General features: G+C 40.7%; 1 protein-coding gene across 17 annotated transcripts in view; it reads right to left on the minus strand.

Moving 5' to 3' along the window:
• PDE1C (phosphodiesterase 1C) overlaps positions 1–20,883 on the minus strand; it is a 318,847-nt gene that overhangs the window by 47,066 nt on the left and 250,898 nt on the right. For all 17 annotated transcript variants that reach the window (XM_040546315.1, XM_040546314.1, XM_040546316.1 and 14 more), the window contains 5 exons: positions 16,414–16,514; positions 13,822–13,950; positions 7,743–7,844; positions 6,262–6,382; positions 3,149–3,230 (listed from right to left, as the gene is read on the minus strand). In XM_040546315.1, the coding sequence (XP_040402249.1) occupies positions 3,149–3,230; positions 6,262–6,382; positions 7,743–7,844; positions 13,822–13,950; positions 16,414–16,514 (535 nt within the window). The remainder of the gene's footprint in view (positions 1–3,148; positions 3,231–6,261; positions 6,383–7,742; positions 7,845–13,821; positions 13,951–16,413; positions 16,515–20,883) is intronic.

Raw genomic sequence — 20,883 nt, forward strand, 5'->3', positions numbered from 1 at the left:
TGGCAGAATAGACCAACCCCCACCTCGCTACAGCCTCCTTTAAGGTACCTGTAGAGTGCAATAAGGTCGCCCCTGAGCCTCTTCTCCAGGCTGAACAATCCCAGCTCCTTCAGCCACTCCTCGTAAGACTTGTTCTCCAGACCCCTCACCAGCTTCGTTGCCCTTCTCTGGACTCGCTCGAGCACCTCCATGTCCTTCTTGTAGCAAGGGGCGCAAAACTGAACACAGTACTCGAGGTGCGGCCTCACCAGAGCCGAGTACAGGGGGACAATCACTTCCCTCGACCTGCTGGCCACACTGTTTCTTATACAAGCCAGGATGCTGTTGGCCTTCTTGGCCACCTGAGCACACTGCTGGCTCATATTCAGCTGACTATCAACCAATACTCCCAGGTCCTTCTCTGCCAGGCAGCTTTCCAACCACTCATCTCCCAGCCTGTATCTCTGCTTGGGGTTGTTGTGCGCCAGGTGCAGGACCCGGCACTTGGCCTTGTTGAACCTCATACAGTTGGCCTCAGCCCATCGGTCCAGCCTATTCAGATCCTCCTGCAGAGCCTTCCTACCCTCGAGCAGATCGACACACGCACCTATCTTGGTGTCATCTGCAAACTTACTGAGGGTACACTCGATCCCCTTGACACAAGGTGCATCAGTGTAGAAGTTTCTTGGATCTCATGGCCTTCCGGACAAAGAAGCATAACAGAAGAGAACAAGGCAAATGGTATTGCAAGCACACTGCAACCATACACCAGGATGTGGAAGGGGCTGCGTGGGAAGCACAGCTCCTCTCCTCTGTAAGGAGTGAAGGACATAACTGAAAGCTGCTAGAACCTGTATGAAAGAGACGTCTCTATGTGCCCTTTCCTCCACATGAGCCAGACAAAGAGGGATTACCTTCTCCCATAGCACAGCAGCAGGCGTAGTCTGCCCAGGAGTCCTCAATATGAGTTTTAACTGAGACTGTAACTCTCAAAGTTTGCTGCTGCTTCCCTCCACAGAGCTGATTGCAAAACACAAATTACCTCAGCAGTTGCATTGTGCCATACACTTATACCCACTTTTTTGGGTTACTGTTACAAAGGGGTACGCTCTTATATGTTTGGCAACTAAGCTAGGCCTGTGCAGGGCTTTTCAAGTTCAGATTCTTGGCTGAACTGCCTAAACTGTTAGAGCCAGAGAAATCTGGAATGGGGTCCCCTCAGAGGATGGCTTGTCTAACAGGAACAATGAAATAATTTTAAACAAAAAAAACAGCTCTGAGGCACAGATGTGCATCTGAACTTTCCTAAGTTTGGGAATATCTTTGTTTTATTATTTGGCCAGCTCTTTACAGCTCAGGAGACAGCTGAGAAATTTCATACTTCAAATTTTTTGTTTGTTTTCACTGAATACATTTGCTTTCTTCCTGCTTCTGGACTCAGTTCCCTCATTTTTAGGGTCAGCATTATATTTCTCTTGTTCTGCTCGGTACTCCGTTCTCCAGTCAAGGTTAGATCACATTCTTCTCCTCTCTATTCCACTTGCTTTCTGGGTATAACAATCTACCCACAAATCCAACTTTTCTTTTGGAAAAGTTTTCTTTTTATGCTCCCAGCCTGCTGAATGTGTTTACTTCACTTAACTCCTCTTGACGTCTCCCCAAATATCAGACTTGTTGCCATATCCTCCCACATTTCGCTCAATAATTGGAGGAGACAGTGGGGTAGAGTGAACCCTCAGTGAATTCTCAGATGACACAAAACAGGGGGGACTGGCTGACTCACCAGAGGGCCACGCAGCCATCCAGAGGGGCCTTGACAGGCTGGAGAGGTGGGCTGACAAAAATCTCATGAAGTTCAACAGGCAGAAGTGCAAAGTCCTGCACCTGGGGAAGAACAACCCCAGGTACCAGTATGCACTGAGGGCCACACAACTTGAAAGCAGCTTTGCAGAAAAGGACCTAGAATCCCTGGTAGACACCAGGTTGAACACAAATCAGCAATGTGCCCTTGCTGCTATGAAGGCTAAGGGTAGTCTTGGCTGCATTAGGCAAAGTATTGTCAGCAGGTCAAGAGAGGTGATCCTTCCCCTCTAATCAGCATTGGTGAGGCTGCACCTGGAGTACCGTGTCCAGTTATGGGGCCTCCAGTACAAGAGAGACCTGGACATAATGGAAAGAGTCCAAGGAAGGGCCACCAAGATGATCAAGGGACTGAAGCACCCCTGCTATGAGGAGAGGCTGAGACAGTTGAGACTGTTCAGCCTGGAGAAGAGGAGGCTCGGGGAGATTTTATCTATGCCTATAAACACCTAAGGAAGGGTGCAAAGAGGATCGAGCCAGGCTCTTGTCAGTGGTGCCCAATGCTAGGACAAGAGGCAATGGGCACACACACGAACATGAGACGTTCTGTCTGAACATCAAGAAGCACTTCTTTATTGTGCAGGTGATGGAGCACTGGCACAGGTTGCTCAGAGAGGTTGTAAAGTCTCCCTCTTTGGAGATCTTCAAAAGCCATCTGGACATGGTCCTGGGCAACCCACTCTAGGTGTCTTTGCTTGATCAGGAGGGTTGGATCAGATGACCTCCAGAGGTCTTTTTCAATCTTAACCATTCTGTGATTCTCTGACTCTGTGAAAGGTAGAGAAAGTACTACCAGTGAGTCTGTAAAAAGATATCTGCTTCTGAATGGATGGAGTTGAAAAAGGTTTGCTGTTTGCTTTGCTTCAGTACAAAATATTGGTTGGCTTGGAGCAATGGGAGGAAAAGAGTGGGAGGAATAAATGAAATTTTAAAAAAGCAATAGTTTTTGCCCAGGTCATCAAAAGGACTGATTTTAGGTTTCCATACCCACTAACGATACTCATATCACAACACGTTGCCATGCACACCTCTTATCCACAGCTCAGAAAACCACAGAGTAGTGTCATAACTGGGCACTGCAGTCAGCCCTGCAGTCAGATCAGAGGTAACTCATTTACTGCATAGATCCATCACCATAAATTTAATGTCTCCTCAGCTTTGAACTGCTGATCTGGAGAAAATAACACCATTGTACTTTATTATTTTCTCTCTTTAACCTAGTTCCAAATGATCACTGTGATCTTAGTCCCACAGGGAAGAATAAGTTTTATTTGTCAAAGAATCTTAGAATGAACCAAAAGGGACATACCTATTTGAGACTGAGCAACCATCGTAGACTTCCGGTCACACAATGGAGAGAAAGGAAGCCCTAGTTCTGCTTCTTTGTCACCCTGGAGAAACAAAATTGAGAATAAATTAGAACAAGACAAGACACACTGAACTTTGATATCTTAGGTCATTGCTGTAAAAGCCACACATTTCACTTTCTCTAGTGAAGTGGGTTTTGTATATTTGTGTGTGTTTCTTAAACACAAATTATTTGTAGACAATTGAGTCTGGCTGGAAAAGTAGCTGTACAAGGAGAAATTTGTGAATTGAGCATCTTAATTCTACTGAATCTTTCCTCAGAGCTTTCCCTGCCTGTTTGGTACTTCCATGAACCAATTAAACACCCACTTGAGCACAAAAACACTTCTCATTGCAGCTCTCTGGAGAACCCAGCAAAACTCAGTTCTTGGAACAAACCTTTCAAGAGACAACATCAGTGTCAGGCTGATCTTTCAGGATTTGCACTTGTTTGTATGCCTTTTTTTTTTGTCTTTCAGATAACAATTTCACTCATAGCTGGCCAGATGCAGAGTACTTTCTTTGTCCAAAGGAAACAATGACATTGTCAACTTTTATGAAGGTGTTTAAGAGCAGAAGTCCAAACATGCCTTCCAGCCCTCAGAACTGACAATCCTTTTCTAACATCACAAGATCGTGCAGAAGATGAAGTGTTATAACCCCATTTATTCCAGTCATTCAAGCTGCATATTCTCAAAAAGCTTGGTTCAGTCACTCTGTTATAAATTGCTTTATGCTGAGAGGACACATAGGATGAGATAGTTTCAGTAATCCACTGTGAGCATTCAAATTTAAATAGCTTGTTAAAAATACTAGAGAATCAATTCCTTAAATCAGCAGCTCACTTTAACTGTGCTGAAGTTCATGCCAGTGTTCCGACTAATGCCAACTGGAAGTTAAAATACCCAGCAAACAAATTAGAGAATAACTTCTGTAGGCATAAGAAGCGTCTTTTCTTTGTTGTTAATACAACATACATGAAATGGAGGAATAAATTCTGTTAGAGTTTTGGGTGAAACAATAATTTTCTTCCATTGTGGCACAATTCTGCTTTACGTTAGGAGTCCGATGTTCAAAACTCAGGGTAAAACAGAAACTAAACACAAATATATTTCAAAGTAACCTTCCATTACTTTGTCTGCCATATCTCTCAGGAAAGAATTTTTCAATGCCAGCTCTTACCTAATCATAGGTCTTCTCTTACTCCTAATTCTCTTGCCTAATTCTATTTAGCAAGGAGCCCCTAGCTGCCTTCCTGACTGCTCAAAGAGATACTTGACTTCTAAGCTGTTTGGGCAGATCCCTCATGGCTGGCTAAATTGCATAAGTAAAACACACAAGAAGTTTCCTTTAAGACATGCTCACCATAGCTGCTGAATATATATATATATATATAAAAAGTATTCAGAAGCAGCATTCACATCTACAGCGCAGTTGGTTCATGTAGGAAGACCTGTGTCACATCACAGAATACTTGGAAACCAATAGGGCTGGGGAACTACACTGACGAGGTTTAAGTGAGGCTTTATGTCTCATAAAGCACAGAACAGAAAGGATGGGAAATAATCTGCACTTAAAGAGTGTAAGAAAATAAATACCTAAACCGAAGCCAGCCCAACTTCTTAGTCCCATGGTCCCCTCTAGCTAGTGGCACTTTTTAGCTTGTATGCAGAGAAGAGCGTGTGTTGCTCTTTTGCTGTCAGGTAGGGATGCATTTATTTACCTACTACTACATAACTTCAATGAACATAAGTCTACACTTCATGGTAAGTTTAAGGGTTTTCCTAAAAAGGGAGTTAATACTGCGTCTTAATTTGGAACTAGAATGCAAGTTTTACATAAAGCTTTATCTAAATGTGAAGACATTTGTCATTCAAAACGAACATAGGATTTGTTGGCTGAAAGTAAATTATCCCAGTGAAAACATAAAATAATAATTTTGTCTTTATTACAATTGTAAAGCAGATCCAAACTTGGGCTTTTTGTGATCTTACATCTAGCTAATCTTAATTCCCTTACCAATCTTTAGGGCACTCAGCAATGGTGTATTTTATCAAATTTAGTACCCTTTTGAGCTAAAATAGAAGAATAAACATAGAATAAAAGAATAAACATGCCCAGAGGTAAAGTCTTCCCTAAAATGTATGTGAAGATCATCTTTCTTACATGAGTCTCCCGTGTGACAATGCAGGGACAGCTGAAGACATGATTTACCTGCTTCCACCTAGTAAACCCATTCTTGGTTTGAAAAACAAATTAAAGGATTCATTTCAAAGCAAATTTTTGCAATATCCTTATTAAGAAGGCATTCCTGCAATGCCTTTAAAAGCAGCTGCCATTTTAAAAACTTGTTAAAACTTTTTAAAAATTGCCTTTTTTTTTTCATATTTACTATAAAACATGAAATTATTGAATTTTGGAGGGAAATAAACCTCTTAATTTTCGGCTTAGTTTACTAATTCATATTGGGGAAAAGTATCACATATATTCCTAAGCACTCTGTTTAGTTTTACTTCTTTCTTTTAAAGGCAGCTATTTACATGCTTTCATTTAGCCACTTGGGGAGCTTATAACTATCACATAGAGCTTAATGATTCGTCTAGATTTGTGGCTCCGTCAATGGGAGGTCCGTTATGAGGTATAAACTAGAGCAATTCACATCATGTAAAGGGCAATGCATTTTTCACATTTACCCCAAAAATACAGGTATAGCAGGTATAGCTCTAGAAAGTACAGTTACCTGAATCTGTTTTCTAGGGTTTTACAGCTAAGCAGAACATCATATATTCTGTCTTTTGCTAATTAGAAACACATACTGAACCTATAAAAGTAATTAGCCTGGTTTAGCTTCCCAGACAATGCCTTTATCTGTAGGCAGTGTATCAGACACTAACTTCCCAAGAATCTTAATAGGCAGTGCTACTGGTGCCAGACAAAAAAGCTTCACATCATTTAGAAGGTTCTTGAGAAAATCAGAGAAGGAAAAGATCTGTGTTCAAATTTTCCTACTTCCTTGCCCAACACTACATACTCTCTCTGTGCTGCCAAAATGCAGAGGAAATTCCCCAGCTTTACCTGTCTGAAGAACTCCTCTAGCAGAGACATGGTCCAGCGGTGATGGAGGTCCCAGGCCTTGGCTGGATGACTGATATCTGCTGTATGCAACAACAGTGATAAGGCTTTCGGCTTGTCAATTCTGAAAACCCAAAGGATCAAACAAGTTAATTGTACTTGCAGTGGAGAATGACGACAAAAATCACACCTAAACAGGAAAATGTGGCCATGTTAGTGGAGTGATACCTGTATTTCTAAAACCTGACAACTATGAAAGATTGTCTAATTTCTCCAACATACACCATTCCTGTTGGAACAGAGACATTAAGAAGCACAAAGAGAAACTTTGCTCGGTTTTTCTGAGCTCCTTTCCAGGCTTACTTGCCTGCACAATCAGGCCTGAAGAGCCACTACATTCCCCATTTCATCTGGGCTGCATTTTATGCAGCTCAGAAAATAATTTAATCTCTACCATCTTACTGCAGTAAACAGGATCTGATCTCAGGGACGCTGGTGATTCTACACAGTAACTGGTAAATGTTTCATTGTTAGAAAACTACTGTGAGGTCAGAAGGTGATTTTTGTGTCTGGTTCCGTAGAAGGCAAAAGACTGGCAATTTCTTAAAACTATAACCTGAGAGGCTAGCCCAAGAATCCAGTAAATAATGTTTTCTTGGGATGGGTAGTCTAAGATTTTAACTCCAAATTTTGATTGCCTGATACACCTGGAAGAGCTGTACCTTTTGTGAGGACAAAGTGGCTAGCCACACTCTGGTCTGATATAGGTATAATTCTGGGGGGTTCTGGACAGACCTGTGTCTAGAGCGAAAAAAAATACCATCACTCAGAGCTTTCTGCAGTGTAAAAGGAACTTTATGGGAAAAGGCTGTAGACAAAATATTACAGCTCTCACTGTCTTACTGGGAAGAAGAATCATAGAATCATAGAATGGTTTGAGTTGGAAGGGACCAAAGATCATCCAATTTCTACACCCCTGCCATGGGCAAGGCCTTCCACACAATGCTCCATCTGTTACATTCCAGTCCTTCCCTTGGTGCCTCTCAGGTTGTTTTCATCTTGCCTCTGGTTATGGAGCAGGCCCCTTGCAATGGTGGCATCTGCTACCATCTACACAAGGGCAATGCATTAGTTGTATTTCTGCAGATCTTATACCCTTGAGTCATACTCAAGACGTAGAGGTCACTCAGTTTGATCATGTCCTTGATGTTACTGTCATATACAAAGACTCATGACCAGGAAGGCTTATCCCAACATGGTGACCTTTGCAAGCTTTGGTCCACCAGCACAGAATAGAGACCTGTGTATAGAGGGATGCCAGTCCACTCCTAAGTGAATTCATTCAAAATTCAACAGCATAAACAGAATTGATGTGGACATCAAAGAGTGAGGGCCTCTGGAGAGGTGCTTTTGAAGTCAAACATAATGGCAAAGCACCAGCTGAAATGCAGCCCCTCACTGTGTGGTGTTGTGAAGTGACTCACCCTTCTGGCTGCTGCAAAGCATTCTTCATGGCTTTGATTTGCTGGAAGTGACAGGACATATCAGTGGCTAACACCATCTCAATCACCAGAGCTCTGAACTCCCTTTTGGATGGCGTCATGATGAGAGAAGCAAGGAAAAAGAAACATAAAAACCAGCATCAGACACGCTCCAGGTTCTTTTGTTGTCTATCTGCAAATTATTGACAGCTTTTCTGCCTTTGCATGTCACTCTTTCCATTATCCCTCTTTCCAGGAGCAGGAGGAAGATCAATGATTTTCTACAAACACAGGAGTGGGAGGGCTGCAAATTAAGCCAGGTGGCTAATCCTTCCTAAAAGAAATCCTAGACCTTTGTGAAGAGAGTATTAGCACTAGCATTCCCTTTTCAAGTAAGCACAAACTTCTTGGATTGATTTCTTTTATACGGCATTCTTAGAAGGAAGCAAAAAGATTGTTTAAAACCTTGAAACCTTTAGTTCACCTAAAATCAGGTGAACTTTTGAGCCTGGATGTCTATCCAGTTGACTAAAACTGATCAATAGCTATTAATATTATTAAAGGAAAAACAGAATGTTAAAAACATTTCCTTGTAAATATACTGTATACATACATTCGGTACCTTTGAGAACCTGCATTGCTTCCTTGATATTACTCATTCAAACTATTCCTTTATGTATTTTTGTTAAACAAACATTTTAGGACGTGCTCAAAATTCCTTTGAAGTCAGTGTAGATGTCCTAGACATTTTAAAATATTGGAACACTCTGCTCCAGCATACAATGTAAATTTCTTTTCTATTTCTCTCAGTTCAGATACCCATGGGTTAATAGAGGAAGAACAGTCCATAGTTACCATACCAGCTTAGGATTTGGGAGATTCAGAAATGGGTCAGTTTTCATTTAAAAATAAAAGTTGTCATTCTTCTTTTCATGAATCTTTCATGAAGGACATGGTCTATTTTGAGCATGTCTCTCTTGCCTCTGGTGGTTGTACTCAAGTTCCAGCCCCAGGCCACCAGTGCATAGAGACCCAAGACCTCTGTGCTTACCCAGTCCCATGGGTGTCACTTAACGTGGCCTCCCAGTTCTGTACACACATTAAGATTGCATCTGCTGGCCTCACTCTACCTACAGCATACCCACCTCATTCTTCCCACCCTTATGTACATGCACTTGGGTAGCCAACAGCATTCAAGGAAACGATATGGTGGCTGAAAACCAAATTAGTTTAAATTTATGGGGATCTTATTTTTTGCCAGTCCTGGTCAGTTCCCTGGTTTGGTGCATTCCCAGCAGCAAAAACCTCTCTGTCAATACAAGCAAAAGGAACCAGACAAGATAGGAGAAACTGTTTCTTTTAGCAGCAGTGCTGCAAACAGCAGCTTAAAACACTTGTGGAACAAGGACCCAAGGACCTGAACTCCCACAGCTGGAGAGAAAGTAGATTCACTCCAAACCAGAGACAAAATGAAAGCCAGTGTGGGCTGAAATGCAAGTGTGATCTATCACAGACAAGATTACAACACCAAAATATTAATTTAATGGGGAAACCAATACATCCTCACTAGACACACACACATCTATAAAGCCTATACTTTTCCACAAGGTTGTCAGAAATTTCTGTGCTCCAGAAGAACTTGAAAATATTTTAAATATTGTGGTTTTGCAAGCAGCCTGATAAATTAGAGGAACGTGTATTAAAATCAAGATGTCTAAATGTCTTTCTACAAAGGTCAAGGGTTTATGGTACAAAAATGCAACCATGTTGTTATGGTTTAACCCGGCTGGCAGCCAAACACCACACAGCCGTTCGCTCACCCTCCCCCCTCCTTCTCTGGGAATGGGGAGAGAAATAGGAAAGTGAAGCCTGTGAGTTGAGATAAAGACAGTTTATTAAGACAGGAAAAAATAATAACAATAATAATAATAATAATAATAATAGTACTACTAATAATAATGTCTACGAAACAAGTGATGCACAATGCAATTGCTCACCACCCGTTGACCGATGCCCAGTCTATCCCCGAGCAGCCAGCCCCCCACCCCGGCTAGCCACCCCTATATATTGTTTAGCATGACAGCAGATGGTATGGAATACCCCTTTGGCCAGTTTGGGTCAGCTGTCCTGGGTCTGTCCCCTCCCAGCTCTTGCTGCACCCCTAGCCTGCTCACTGGCAGGACAGAGCGAGAAGCTGAAAAGTCCTTGGCTTGGTGTAAGCACTGCTCTGCATTAAAACATCAGCATGTTATCAGCGCTCTTCTCATCCTAATCCAAAACATAGCACCCTACCAGCTACTAGGAGGAAAATTAACTTTGTCCTAACTGAAACTAGGACATATATGAAAGCGGTCACTAGGACTATTAGAATATTGACGGCTTGGAAATGGGTTTTCTCGCAGTTCACCTCAACTGAAGATCTCTTGTGGACTCAAAGTCTGCTTTACAGATCTGGCTGTGTTGTTTCTCTAACCAATTAAGGATTTGAGTATTTCTTATTATATTTTCATGTTTCATCTTGTGGTAGAGATACATTTCCCTGAGGCCAGAGGCCAGGAGCCAGGGAGTTACTATGTTCTCATACCCATAACCTACCACTAAGAAAAAGTTCTAAATTACCAAATTTGAAAATAAATTCTAAGATAACTTGTCCATGCCTTTTAACAGCCCCTGTAGAATTAGGGAAAGATATGATTATGTTGAGAGAGCAAGGTCAGGAAAAGCAATTGGAGAAGAGGAAAACCTGGACTGAATTTCCTGTTTCATTACTGTCACACACTGGAGAATAATTCATCCTATGGCCAATATCAGAGCTTTGATTTTTTTGTTTCCTAACCAAGGTCCTGCAGATGATACACATGAAACATGGTATCTGGCACAGTCCCATAAGCACATACAGTTTTATGGTATCTTTACTACTGATTGCTGAGATAGATAGACTCTGGATGACTTGACATCTAAATGTTTCCAAGCCTTGCGTTGATCTCCATCTGGAAAATATCTTTATTTGCTTTTTAGAATAATTACTTCATGCCCTTACCTTTTTTGCTTTAGAGAACATTACATCATTGGATGTGTCTTTGTATTCTAGCAAATGTATTCTAGCAAAGGACTCGCATCCCCATGCATTCACGGGAAAAGGAAAAGAAAAAGACAGTTTTAGATCACCTGATCTCTATGCTATGAACCAACAGGAATATCTCCTTTGGTGAGGCATTTTGCCCAGTTTGCCCAGTTGAAGTCTTGATTCTCATGGAAATTAATGGATGAAGGAAAAACACTACCTTCAAGGAAATATTTTCAATGGCTGATATTTGCTAAAGGTATAACACCCAGAATAAGCATGTGGCCATGCTGGATACATAAAAATCATTTTTTACAAGAAAACTGTGTGATTACGCAACCAATCACCTGCTATTTATTTACAAAAGAAGGCTCTGACCCAAGTTGTCTTCAGTCAGAACCATTCAAGGTTTCTCACTGCAATCTCCAAAGGAATAAACACTGATTGACAAAGAGAGCTCAAAATTATCTAAGAGACAAAATCTCAAGAAGCTTTACTGACAAAATCAGAATTGCATGAAAGCTGTACTTCCTGAAGCTGTACTCTGATACAGAATTAAGGAGCTAAACATTTTCCAGATGCCTTTTTAATCCTGTACTTGACAGCAAAGGGCTTGCACACTCTGTTTCAATAAATTGCATGGAAATTATTAACAATGAAATACACTGCCAGAAAATACATCTATAACAGTATCTTAGAAAGCATCTGTTTGCTTTGCAGTTTAGTTTCTTAATTCACTGTGATCTGTTTTTGTTATAGTTTCTTCATTTACTTGTTGATGACTTGCACAAATGGGATTCATCACATGAGGCAACCCAACTGACTTTCAAATATTTAATAAGGAGCAGAGGTTTTTTAAAATGGAGAGTAAAATATTGTTTAGGTACTAGTAAGCATTCATCTCTTTTCTCCTTGACTGTAGCCCAAAAGATCTCTTTCAGTCTCATCTGCTTTCCCTCAAAACCTGTGCCCATTTCTTTTCCAACTGTGAAATCTAGGTCTAATTTTCTACATTTATTTCCTGACAATGCATTCCTTAACTAGATGACCGAATACCACAAAACTGATGAAACCCACATATACCTCTAGGATTGTGAAATGTGCTGATCATCAGATCTTCTCTTATTAATAATGTCAAAATATAATGAGAGCTTAGTTCAAAACATCACTTAAGAATTTGCTTTCCAAGGGCCATCACTTGGACTTTTTGCTGAAAGCGATTTATCAGGTATGTCTACAAAAATAAAATTAAATGTAGATACGCTTTAACAGTTTCCCAAAGCGTCCTTTCATGTTTGGGGTCCTATTGATACTGAGAGACTTATTTTTGAGTACCAGTCTGAGAAACTATGGGCTTCTTGTTTTTTCTTCTCAGCGCCATAGATCCTGCTGATGTCAACTGATATTTCCAATGCTTCCCAAATGTTTGCCTATGGGATTTCAAACTGGCATGCAAAAGCAAAGGCACATAACAATCAAAACATTTTGGCATTAGAGCACATCAAGATAATGGTCTTTATTCTGCAGCTGTTGCTCGTTCAGCAGCTACAAAATAATACAGCCCTACTTGAGAGAGAACAAATAAGCAATCTAAACCACTCAATATTTTTGTTCAGGCGGTTAGAGTATTTCTTAAAAAGCAGACGTATTAATCTTTGAAACTTTAGGTCTAAACATATACCTCAACAGAATACACATTTTGACACTAGGGAATTAATGATAAACATCTGAAGCTAGTTTTGATTCAACCACAAGCAGTTTAAAGCCCCAAAGCAGACTGTTTTCCTAAAGACAGTGTCTATGCAATGAAGCATTCTCAAGCAGCTGCTCTGCTGATCCTTGTAGACAGTGGCTCTAAGGCTGCTGTTTCTAGTCAGTTCCTTGCGTTTCCCTCGCCAACATAAAAGGAAGCAGCAATTTGCTGCCAATATTTGACAAGGCATTACCAACTGTAGCTAAAATAAAAAATAAAAAATTAGATTTTTAACACCTCAATGCAGATTTTTTTTTTAAAGTTCCTGTTTGCTGCCCACCATGAGACTATTTTCTGTACTGGGGAGTAGAATTTCTCAAGCCGCTCCCCCACAACACTCACATTGATTGAAACCAGCCACTTAAGTTCCTGAATTTTATTCCCGGCACTCAGCTATAGGATTATGTCACCATCCACAAGTCAAAATAAACGGGAAATTCAGGAGAAAGTCATTAGGAAGCAGAGCCTTCACTAACCAGCTCTGAGAAAGGCTAATTTCCCCTCATTTCCAATAGGTAAGATGAACTGACTGCTCAGCACTGTATCACATTTAAGTGTATGCAGGAGGCATCATGCTTTATGTAAGATCCCACAAGTCACTTTCCCTCCTATGAGAAAGACCACGGAGCAGGATTCTTCCTGTCTGTCAGATTTGGGCTATTTTTAATGTACCATCCTCTGGAGTTCAAAATTCCCCATAAAGGCAGAAAGTTCCCTCATTGGTTTCAACTGTCTGCTATTAGAAAACAAATCATGGACTGATTTTGGCACATAAATCATATGTTGCATGAAGCTTGTTTTAAATTATAGCTTCTTACATCACGTTGGCATATATAGTATGCTGATTTATGCTTCTTGGAATTTATTCTTATTTCCATTAAGGCCCATTTATAATTTCCAAGCAGGGGGTGTCTAAGTAGATAGAGGTTATATTTATGCTTTTGCATGAACAAACAGTTGTATACCTCTTCACTAATTTATAAACAGATGCGTATAAAGGGTGTCTCTGTGAACTGCTGAAATTACATGGGAGTCAAATTGTATATTACTATTCACCGTCACAAAATCTAGTCTCACTGCTATCTAACAAAAAAAACAAACGCAGAAATAAGCAAGACAAACACTTTTTAAAGCTTTTTTTTTTCTCTTAGTAATAGAAATACTAATGTACAATATACAGTGACGCATATTGCTCTTCAAACAAGGCAATAACAGACTATGGTGATGCTACAATGTTCCAAAGCAGACACCATGTTCATTTTTACCTCCAGTCATCCTTTGAGAGATTAGACAAAATATTCATCTCTTCATCATCTTGCAAAAGACGATACGCTGCACTAACATGGTGATTTTCAAGCACAGACCGGTCATTATATAGAATGGCTGAGTCTGACCTGGGATTTAAAAGAAGAAGTAGGAAAGGTTATCACAGAATCACAGAATCATCTAGATTGGAAGAGACCTCCAAGATCACCTAGTCCAACCTCTGACCTAGCACTAACAAGTCCTCCACTAAATCGTATCACTAAGCTCTACATCTAAACGTCTTTTAAAGGCCTCCAGGGATGGTGACTCCACCACTTCCCTGGGCAGCCCATTCCAATGCCTAACAACCCTTTCACTAAAGAAGTTCTTCCTAATAGCCAACCTAAACCTCCCCTGGCGCAACTTTAGCCCATTCCCCCTTGTCCTGTCACCAGGCACATGGGAGAATAGACCAGTCCCCACCTCGCTACAGCCTCCTTTAAGGTACCTGTAGAGAGTGATAAGGTCGCCCCTGAGCCTCCTGTTCTCCAGGCTGAACAATCCCAGCTCCTTCAGCCGCTCCTCGTAAGACTTGTTCTCCAGACCCCTCACCAGCTTCGTTGCCCTTCTCTGGACTCTCTCGAGCACCTCGATGTCCTTCTTGTAGCGAGGGGCCCAAAACTGAACACAGTACTCGAGGTGCGGCCTCACCAGAGCCGAGTACAGGGGGACAATCACTTCCCTAGTCCTGCTGGCCACACTGTTTCTTATACAAGCCAGGATGCTGTTGGCCTTCTTGGCCACCTGAGCACACTGCTGGCTCATATTCAGCTGACTATCAACCAATACTCCCAGGTCCTTCTCTGCCAGGCAGCTTTCCAACCACTCATCTCCCAGCCTGTATCTCTGCTTGGGGTTGTTGTGCGCCAGGTGCAGGACCCGGCACTTGGCCTTGTTGAACTTCATACAGTTGGCCTCAGCACATCGGTCCAGCCTGTCCAGATCCTCCTGCAGAGCCTTCCTACCCTCGAGCAGATCGACACACGCACCTAACTTGGTGTCATCTGCAAACTTACTGAGGGTGAAAGAAGTTATGCTTCTTCCCTGCCTAAGGTGTCTCACATTCAAAAGTTTTTCTTTGATCAGCTACAGAGGTTAGTTCCTATAGCACAGATACAAGCATTTCAAGAGCACTTTTAATACTTTGTCGTTGCTATTCAGTAAAAAAACAAAAACAAAACAAAAAACTAAAGATCAAAATTCACCACAAAATCTATTTCATCAGCTGAGACTCACCCAGTCTTTTTATTATATGCTTAAGAAAAAGTTACTGAGAGCTTTCTGACTGAGAGAGATACATAAATTTAGGGTTGAATCATGAGGCTCCTTTCCAGCTCTTGCGTATGGTGCTCTCAAATCGAAGCCAGAGTGTACCCAGGTAAGTAATTGTGAGATGCACTCCTATATTGTTTCCAGAATAGTAAGTCGGCTGTAAGCAAGATATAGCTGAACAGCTTTCTGTTATCTGTGCGCTAGGCTCTGCCGTACAGAAAGGCAAATGCCAGTGGGATAGAATAAGACCAAAGCTACTTCACACCTTAATTTTAAGCTCCAGGGCATGGATCTGAATGGCTAAACTGGTCTGAAGACAAAGTGCTTGCTGGAAGTTAATGGCAACAGGAAGTGAATATGATTTGTTATAGTCCCCACTCAGTTCTGCTTCCCAGAAAGCCGTGTAAATTTTTCTCCCCTGACATCTCACACCCTCTGTTATTCAGTGTTACAAAAATTAAATTACCACTGTCCTTCCCTGAACTTTTCTATAGCTATTTTCTATTTGGGAAATACAGCATATCCCTAATTCTTGCATGCATGAAGCTGTAAGTAGTAGAGTGAAGCTTACCCCAGAACAGAGACAAACTTGTTTCAGTGTACCTAAGCTTTCCCGAGCATATGTGTGATCTACCCTAGCAAACTTTGCATATCTGGGATACACAGCATGATTCAACTAACATATTCCAGCTATCTAATTTAGGGTAAGATGCAGTGCATGTTAGAAATATCCAAGTATGCCATGTCAGTCAAGGACATCTAGACAGTTTATCATTGCAACCAATTATTCTCTGAGAATTTACAAAGATTTTAAAATGAGTGCAATAATTTATTACCTGAAGAGGTAATAGTAAACATATCCCCTTTTGCAGGTATAGTTTTCCACTAAGTAAAAATAGTATGCGTAGTACTGGTGTTCACTGATGAATACAGATATCAGTGAACCCTTGAACTATAGTATCTCCTCTAAAACTATACCTTCAATGAAAGACATCAGTCTGTACAGCAATCAGTCCTCAGCAACTTTACACAGAAACATTTAGGGACCTTCCTTTTTCCTGATTACTAGTACGGAACAATGCTCAGGAACCTAGAATACTCAAACATTTTCAATTGAATGCTTGTAAGAGAAAATTAAATGTAGCCTAAGGAAATGAACATTCCTCCTGAACCACTTGAAGGCAAAGGCTTCTGCCCTTTTCTGTGTGGCTATGCTGTTATTCTCCAAAAATTTCCCCTTCTATTTCACAACCCTTCATCATGATTTATGATGGCCTCACCGTGTCTGGATGTGAAAGTTGTTGGTAGTTCCCGTGTGTTCATAGTCATGGATGGCAGCTGCGAAGATCATAGCAAAGATCTCCAGCTCTGTCAGCCAATGCTGAAAAGAAATTACAGAGCAATCAGATAAGCTGTCATTTTCCCAGGCATTAAGGCTTTTGTCTTTTAAGGCAAGTTATCCCCTGCTGACAGTCAATGCTGCACATCATTGCCTTTCCCCTGCAGCCTGCCAGCTATTTTAAAGCAAACTTCTCTGGCTGATACACCAAAGCTGAACCAGTGTTTTTCCTGAAGCTTCATCTAAATAAACTGAACTTCAGCAAAATAATTTCAGGAACTAATAAGTCTTAAGACAAAGGCTTAAGACAGAATGAGGGAAAAGAGTTGCCCTTCTTAAAAAGCAACGTGTAAGGATGAGAGGGAAAGGTCAATTTTTTTTCAAGAAAAACTGGATGATATATATACAGGTATGCACATACCACCAAGGTATGTATTTGCAGCTCAGTTGACCTTTGCAACAGAGTCTCAGATACAGAAGAATGTCACTTATCTCCACTAACTAGAGGAGTCATTGTCAATCACTGAATCATGAGGAGGACAGGGAACACAGCCTCACAAGATGTACATCTTGTTATTTATTTATCATTCACAGAAACATCTGAGAAAGCCCTAAGGTTTTTTTTTGTTTTGTTTTGTTTTTTTTCCCTAATTGCCTAGCTGAAGTCTTAGTTTTCAATGCTATTGTCACTTTCATCTTAGATTTCTAAATGACTCAGATGCTTTTAATAATTTTCCTCTGAGTCAATCAACCTTTTTATTTCTGTTTTTCCATTGGTAACGATGCAAGGAGTGCTGTTAGGACCAAGTACCTCAGAGACAAAGGCTCTAGATACTGTAGATGCTGTAAATATTTGTATGAAATGCTCCTACAATTTGGAGAAAACCCTTACCACAGTGGTTGCCAAACATTTTTTAACAGCACACTGTCAACCTGTAAATATTTTGACTGAAATTCACATAGAAACTGTCTTTTAATTCAAAGCCCATTAAAGGCAGAATTGTTTTGTAAAACCATTCTAGACATCTGTGGTAGCTCAGGGACAACCACTGGTCTGTTAACCACATGCAGGGGAAGCACAGATAACTGTGGGGCTCTGCACACAGCTACCTGTCCAGCTCTTCTCCTGCCTTTCACAGCCATCTCTGCATAGCCACAGCAATCATAACACTCTCTCTCTCTCTCTCTTTTTTTTTCTTTTTTTTTTCTTTTTTTTTTTTTTTTTTTTTCTTATTTGTCATCTTCATGCCTGGAACAGCCCCAGCCGCTCTCCTGGAGATAGCCCCAAACATCAATGGCTGTGCAGCTGGAGAATGAAGCTCATCTCAGCTTTAAAGATCTCCTTATATTAAATATGTGGTTTGAAGTTACATTCCAGAGATATTTTGCACAATGACACTGACCATCATCAAGGTAGATCTTGAATTGCTTTTTACTTTTTTTTAATTATTTTTGAGAAGTTTGAGGGTAAAGAGATCAAGAAATGAGCAGACAGAGAAACTAAACTACTTTCTCCTTTTTTAAACAGTTGGTCAAGGACAGGAACAAACAGTGCTGGTAGTGGAGAAATAACCATCATGCTTCTATTTTCAAGTGTGAACTGTGAATAAGGAATGCTTTACAGCTGATAGAACATGATTTCAACTTTCAAGCACCAAACTTCTGACAACTACACCGGGGGAAAAAAACCCACAAAACTAGGGTTTCCAGGCTTCACACATAGATTCAAACTTCATTTTCTCAGCCACGTTCTACCATTTTCCAAGTGGAGATAGTCCACATGATAGACAAAAATCAGGCAGATCCACTCGGGGACTGGCAGAGCAAATCCACATTAAGCAAGTAGAACCACTACAGGACACATACCCAGCTAGTCTAATGCATCCACTTTGGACCTTCTGGGCATCATCTGACTAGTCCCAATCCAGCAGGGTCTTATGACCCAAGCTTTAAAATGGCATCAAGGCAATGAGCTCTGTGCTTCCTTCTGTCTCCTTCCTTAATCTCTTAAGGCACATATACGAAAAGTGCAAACTTGCATGCTCTATCAAAGCATCATTTGCTGAACAATATCAGGGTAATGTAAGTTTTCAATAGGGTGTAATACACCTGAGGAGCGGTTTTAAATGTCATAACAGTATTTGAGGAAGGCAGCTCAGAATACAGACTGAGATTACAGTTGGAAACTGTGGATAATAAATAAGTTTGGGAAAGCAGCACAAAGTCAAAATAGACTTGTGAGTAATATGAGAAAAATAGCAGGCAAACAATTGGAACCTTTTAGTTCCTTTTTCCTGCAACAGCCTTGTAAGGAAAAGTAAACAAGATGGCAAAGAGCCTGCAGAGAACGGAAGTAATCTCCATCAAAGTCATGATATTACCCTGTACTAGTCTGTAATTGACTTCATCTTGCAGAACAGAGCACTACTGTTAAAGAACAAAGACATGAAGAATGATTGAGAAAGCAGCAGGATACTGTTACAGGTGAAGAGAGCAAGGAAATGTGAAAGTTTTTGATTTCTAAAGGGCTGACAAAGTCAATCCAGAACAAAACCTTCAGCAACGGTGGAAGGATGGGGAGAAAGGCATGAAAGAACAAGTATCGGCTTCTAGAATGGGAACAAAAAAAGTGTAATGAGGCATGATTGTCTTTCACAAACATATAATAGATATGAAGAATTAGCTACTAAGGGAAGTCATTGGCATGTAAACAAAAGGACTGATGCATGCAGAAAGAAAAAGGAAGAGGAAAGACTAGCGTTTCCAAATCTAACAAAATGAATGGAATGTATTGCCAAGAAAAAGCGGCAAAGCAAAGACAGCAATAATTAGCCTATTTCCTCGCACTGAGTTTATGGTCCTTTGTTCCAAAGCATTTACCATTTTCAGAGCCCATAAGCTTATGATGATCTGCTTATTAACCACAGTAGTGCAGAGGAGAGGAGGATCTCACTTCTCTTTGGTAGAAACAGATGTGACATAAATCCTGCCCTTCTGCAGTTTTACAGGTGTTCTGTATGAAACATTCTTATGTAATTCTTGACAGTATCAAAGAAAGAATTGTCAGCTTTAACTTTTGCACCACATTTGTGCCCACTTGAATCCACCTGTCTGTATTCACAAAAAAAAATCATATGGTAATTCCTAATAGCAATAAAGATTAATCAGAAAATAATACCAAATAAAATCACACCTGAACATCTGAGTTAAAGGAAAGCAGCTCTTGGAACTTGTTCCTACCGTTCGTGCTTCTGTAATAATCCTCTAGGAGAAAAACATCAGACTAATTCCAAATTCATTATGTCTATGATGGAACCCAAAACGTTCTCCTTCACACGTCTGGCTATACCTAATTCATTCCAAGGCATCATCCTGAGCAAGAAAATAACAGGAAAACTACAGAGATTTCAGGCACTGTATGTGATTAGAAGGAAAGAAGATTTTTACTTGAAAAGAAAGCAGATGAAAAAAAAAAAAAGACTGGAACTAAATTGTTGAGAGAACTTGCAAAAAACCACGAAACGTGAGAGAGGAAAATGAACAGTATAAAGACAAACCACACAACTGTTTCTTCCCTTTGACACTAGAACAAATGACTGCTATGTAGACTATTTAAGTTTGAAAAAAAGTACTTTTTTACATTGCAAATAATAAGCTAAGAAGGTAAATGAGGGCATTGTTTCTATTTTCTTTTTTTTTTTCTTTTATGATTTTATTAACGATCATCTTTTATGATTTTTTAATTGTTAAACCAAAGGCCCCAACATGCTTTCTGACATCAAAGTCTTGCTTTCCAGCCTGTCCAAATTCCTTGCATACATATTGTGAAAGTGATGAACTGAACAACTGTTTACCCTATGTTGTGGTTTAGCCCGGCTGGCAGTCAAACACCACACAGCCGTTCGCTCACCCTCCCCCCTCCCTCTCCGGGATGGGGGAGAGAAACGGGAAAGTGAAGCCTGTGAGTTGAGATAAAGACAGTTTATTAAGACAGGGAAAAGAATAACAACAATAATAATAATAATAATAGTATTAATAGTAATAATGTGTACGAAATAAGTGATGCACAATGCAATTGCTCACCACCCGTTGACCGATGCCCAGCCTATCCCCGAGCAGCCGGCCACCCCTCCACCCCGGCTAGCCACCCCTATATATTGTTCAGCATGACGTCAGATGGTATGGAATACCCCTTTGGCCAGTTTGGGTCAGCTGTCCTGGGTCTGTCCCCTCCCAGCTTCTGCTGCATCCCTAGCCTGCTCGCTAGCAGGACAGAGAGAGGCTGAAAAGTCCTTGGCTTGGTGTAAGCACTGCTCTACAACAATTAAAACATCAGCATGTTATCAGCGCTCTTCTCATCCTAATCCAAAACATAGCACCCTGCCAGCTACTAGGAGGAAAATTAACTCTG

Source organism: Cygnus olor, chromosome 2, assembly GCF_009769625.2.
Source record: "Cygnus olor isolate bCygOlo1 chromosome 2, bCygOlo1.pri.v2, whole genome shotgun sequence".
Classification (NCBI taxonomy): domain Eukaryota; kingdom Metazoa; phylum Chordata; class Aves; order Anseriformes; family Anatidae; genus Cygnus; species Cygnus olor.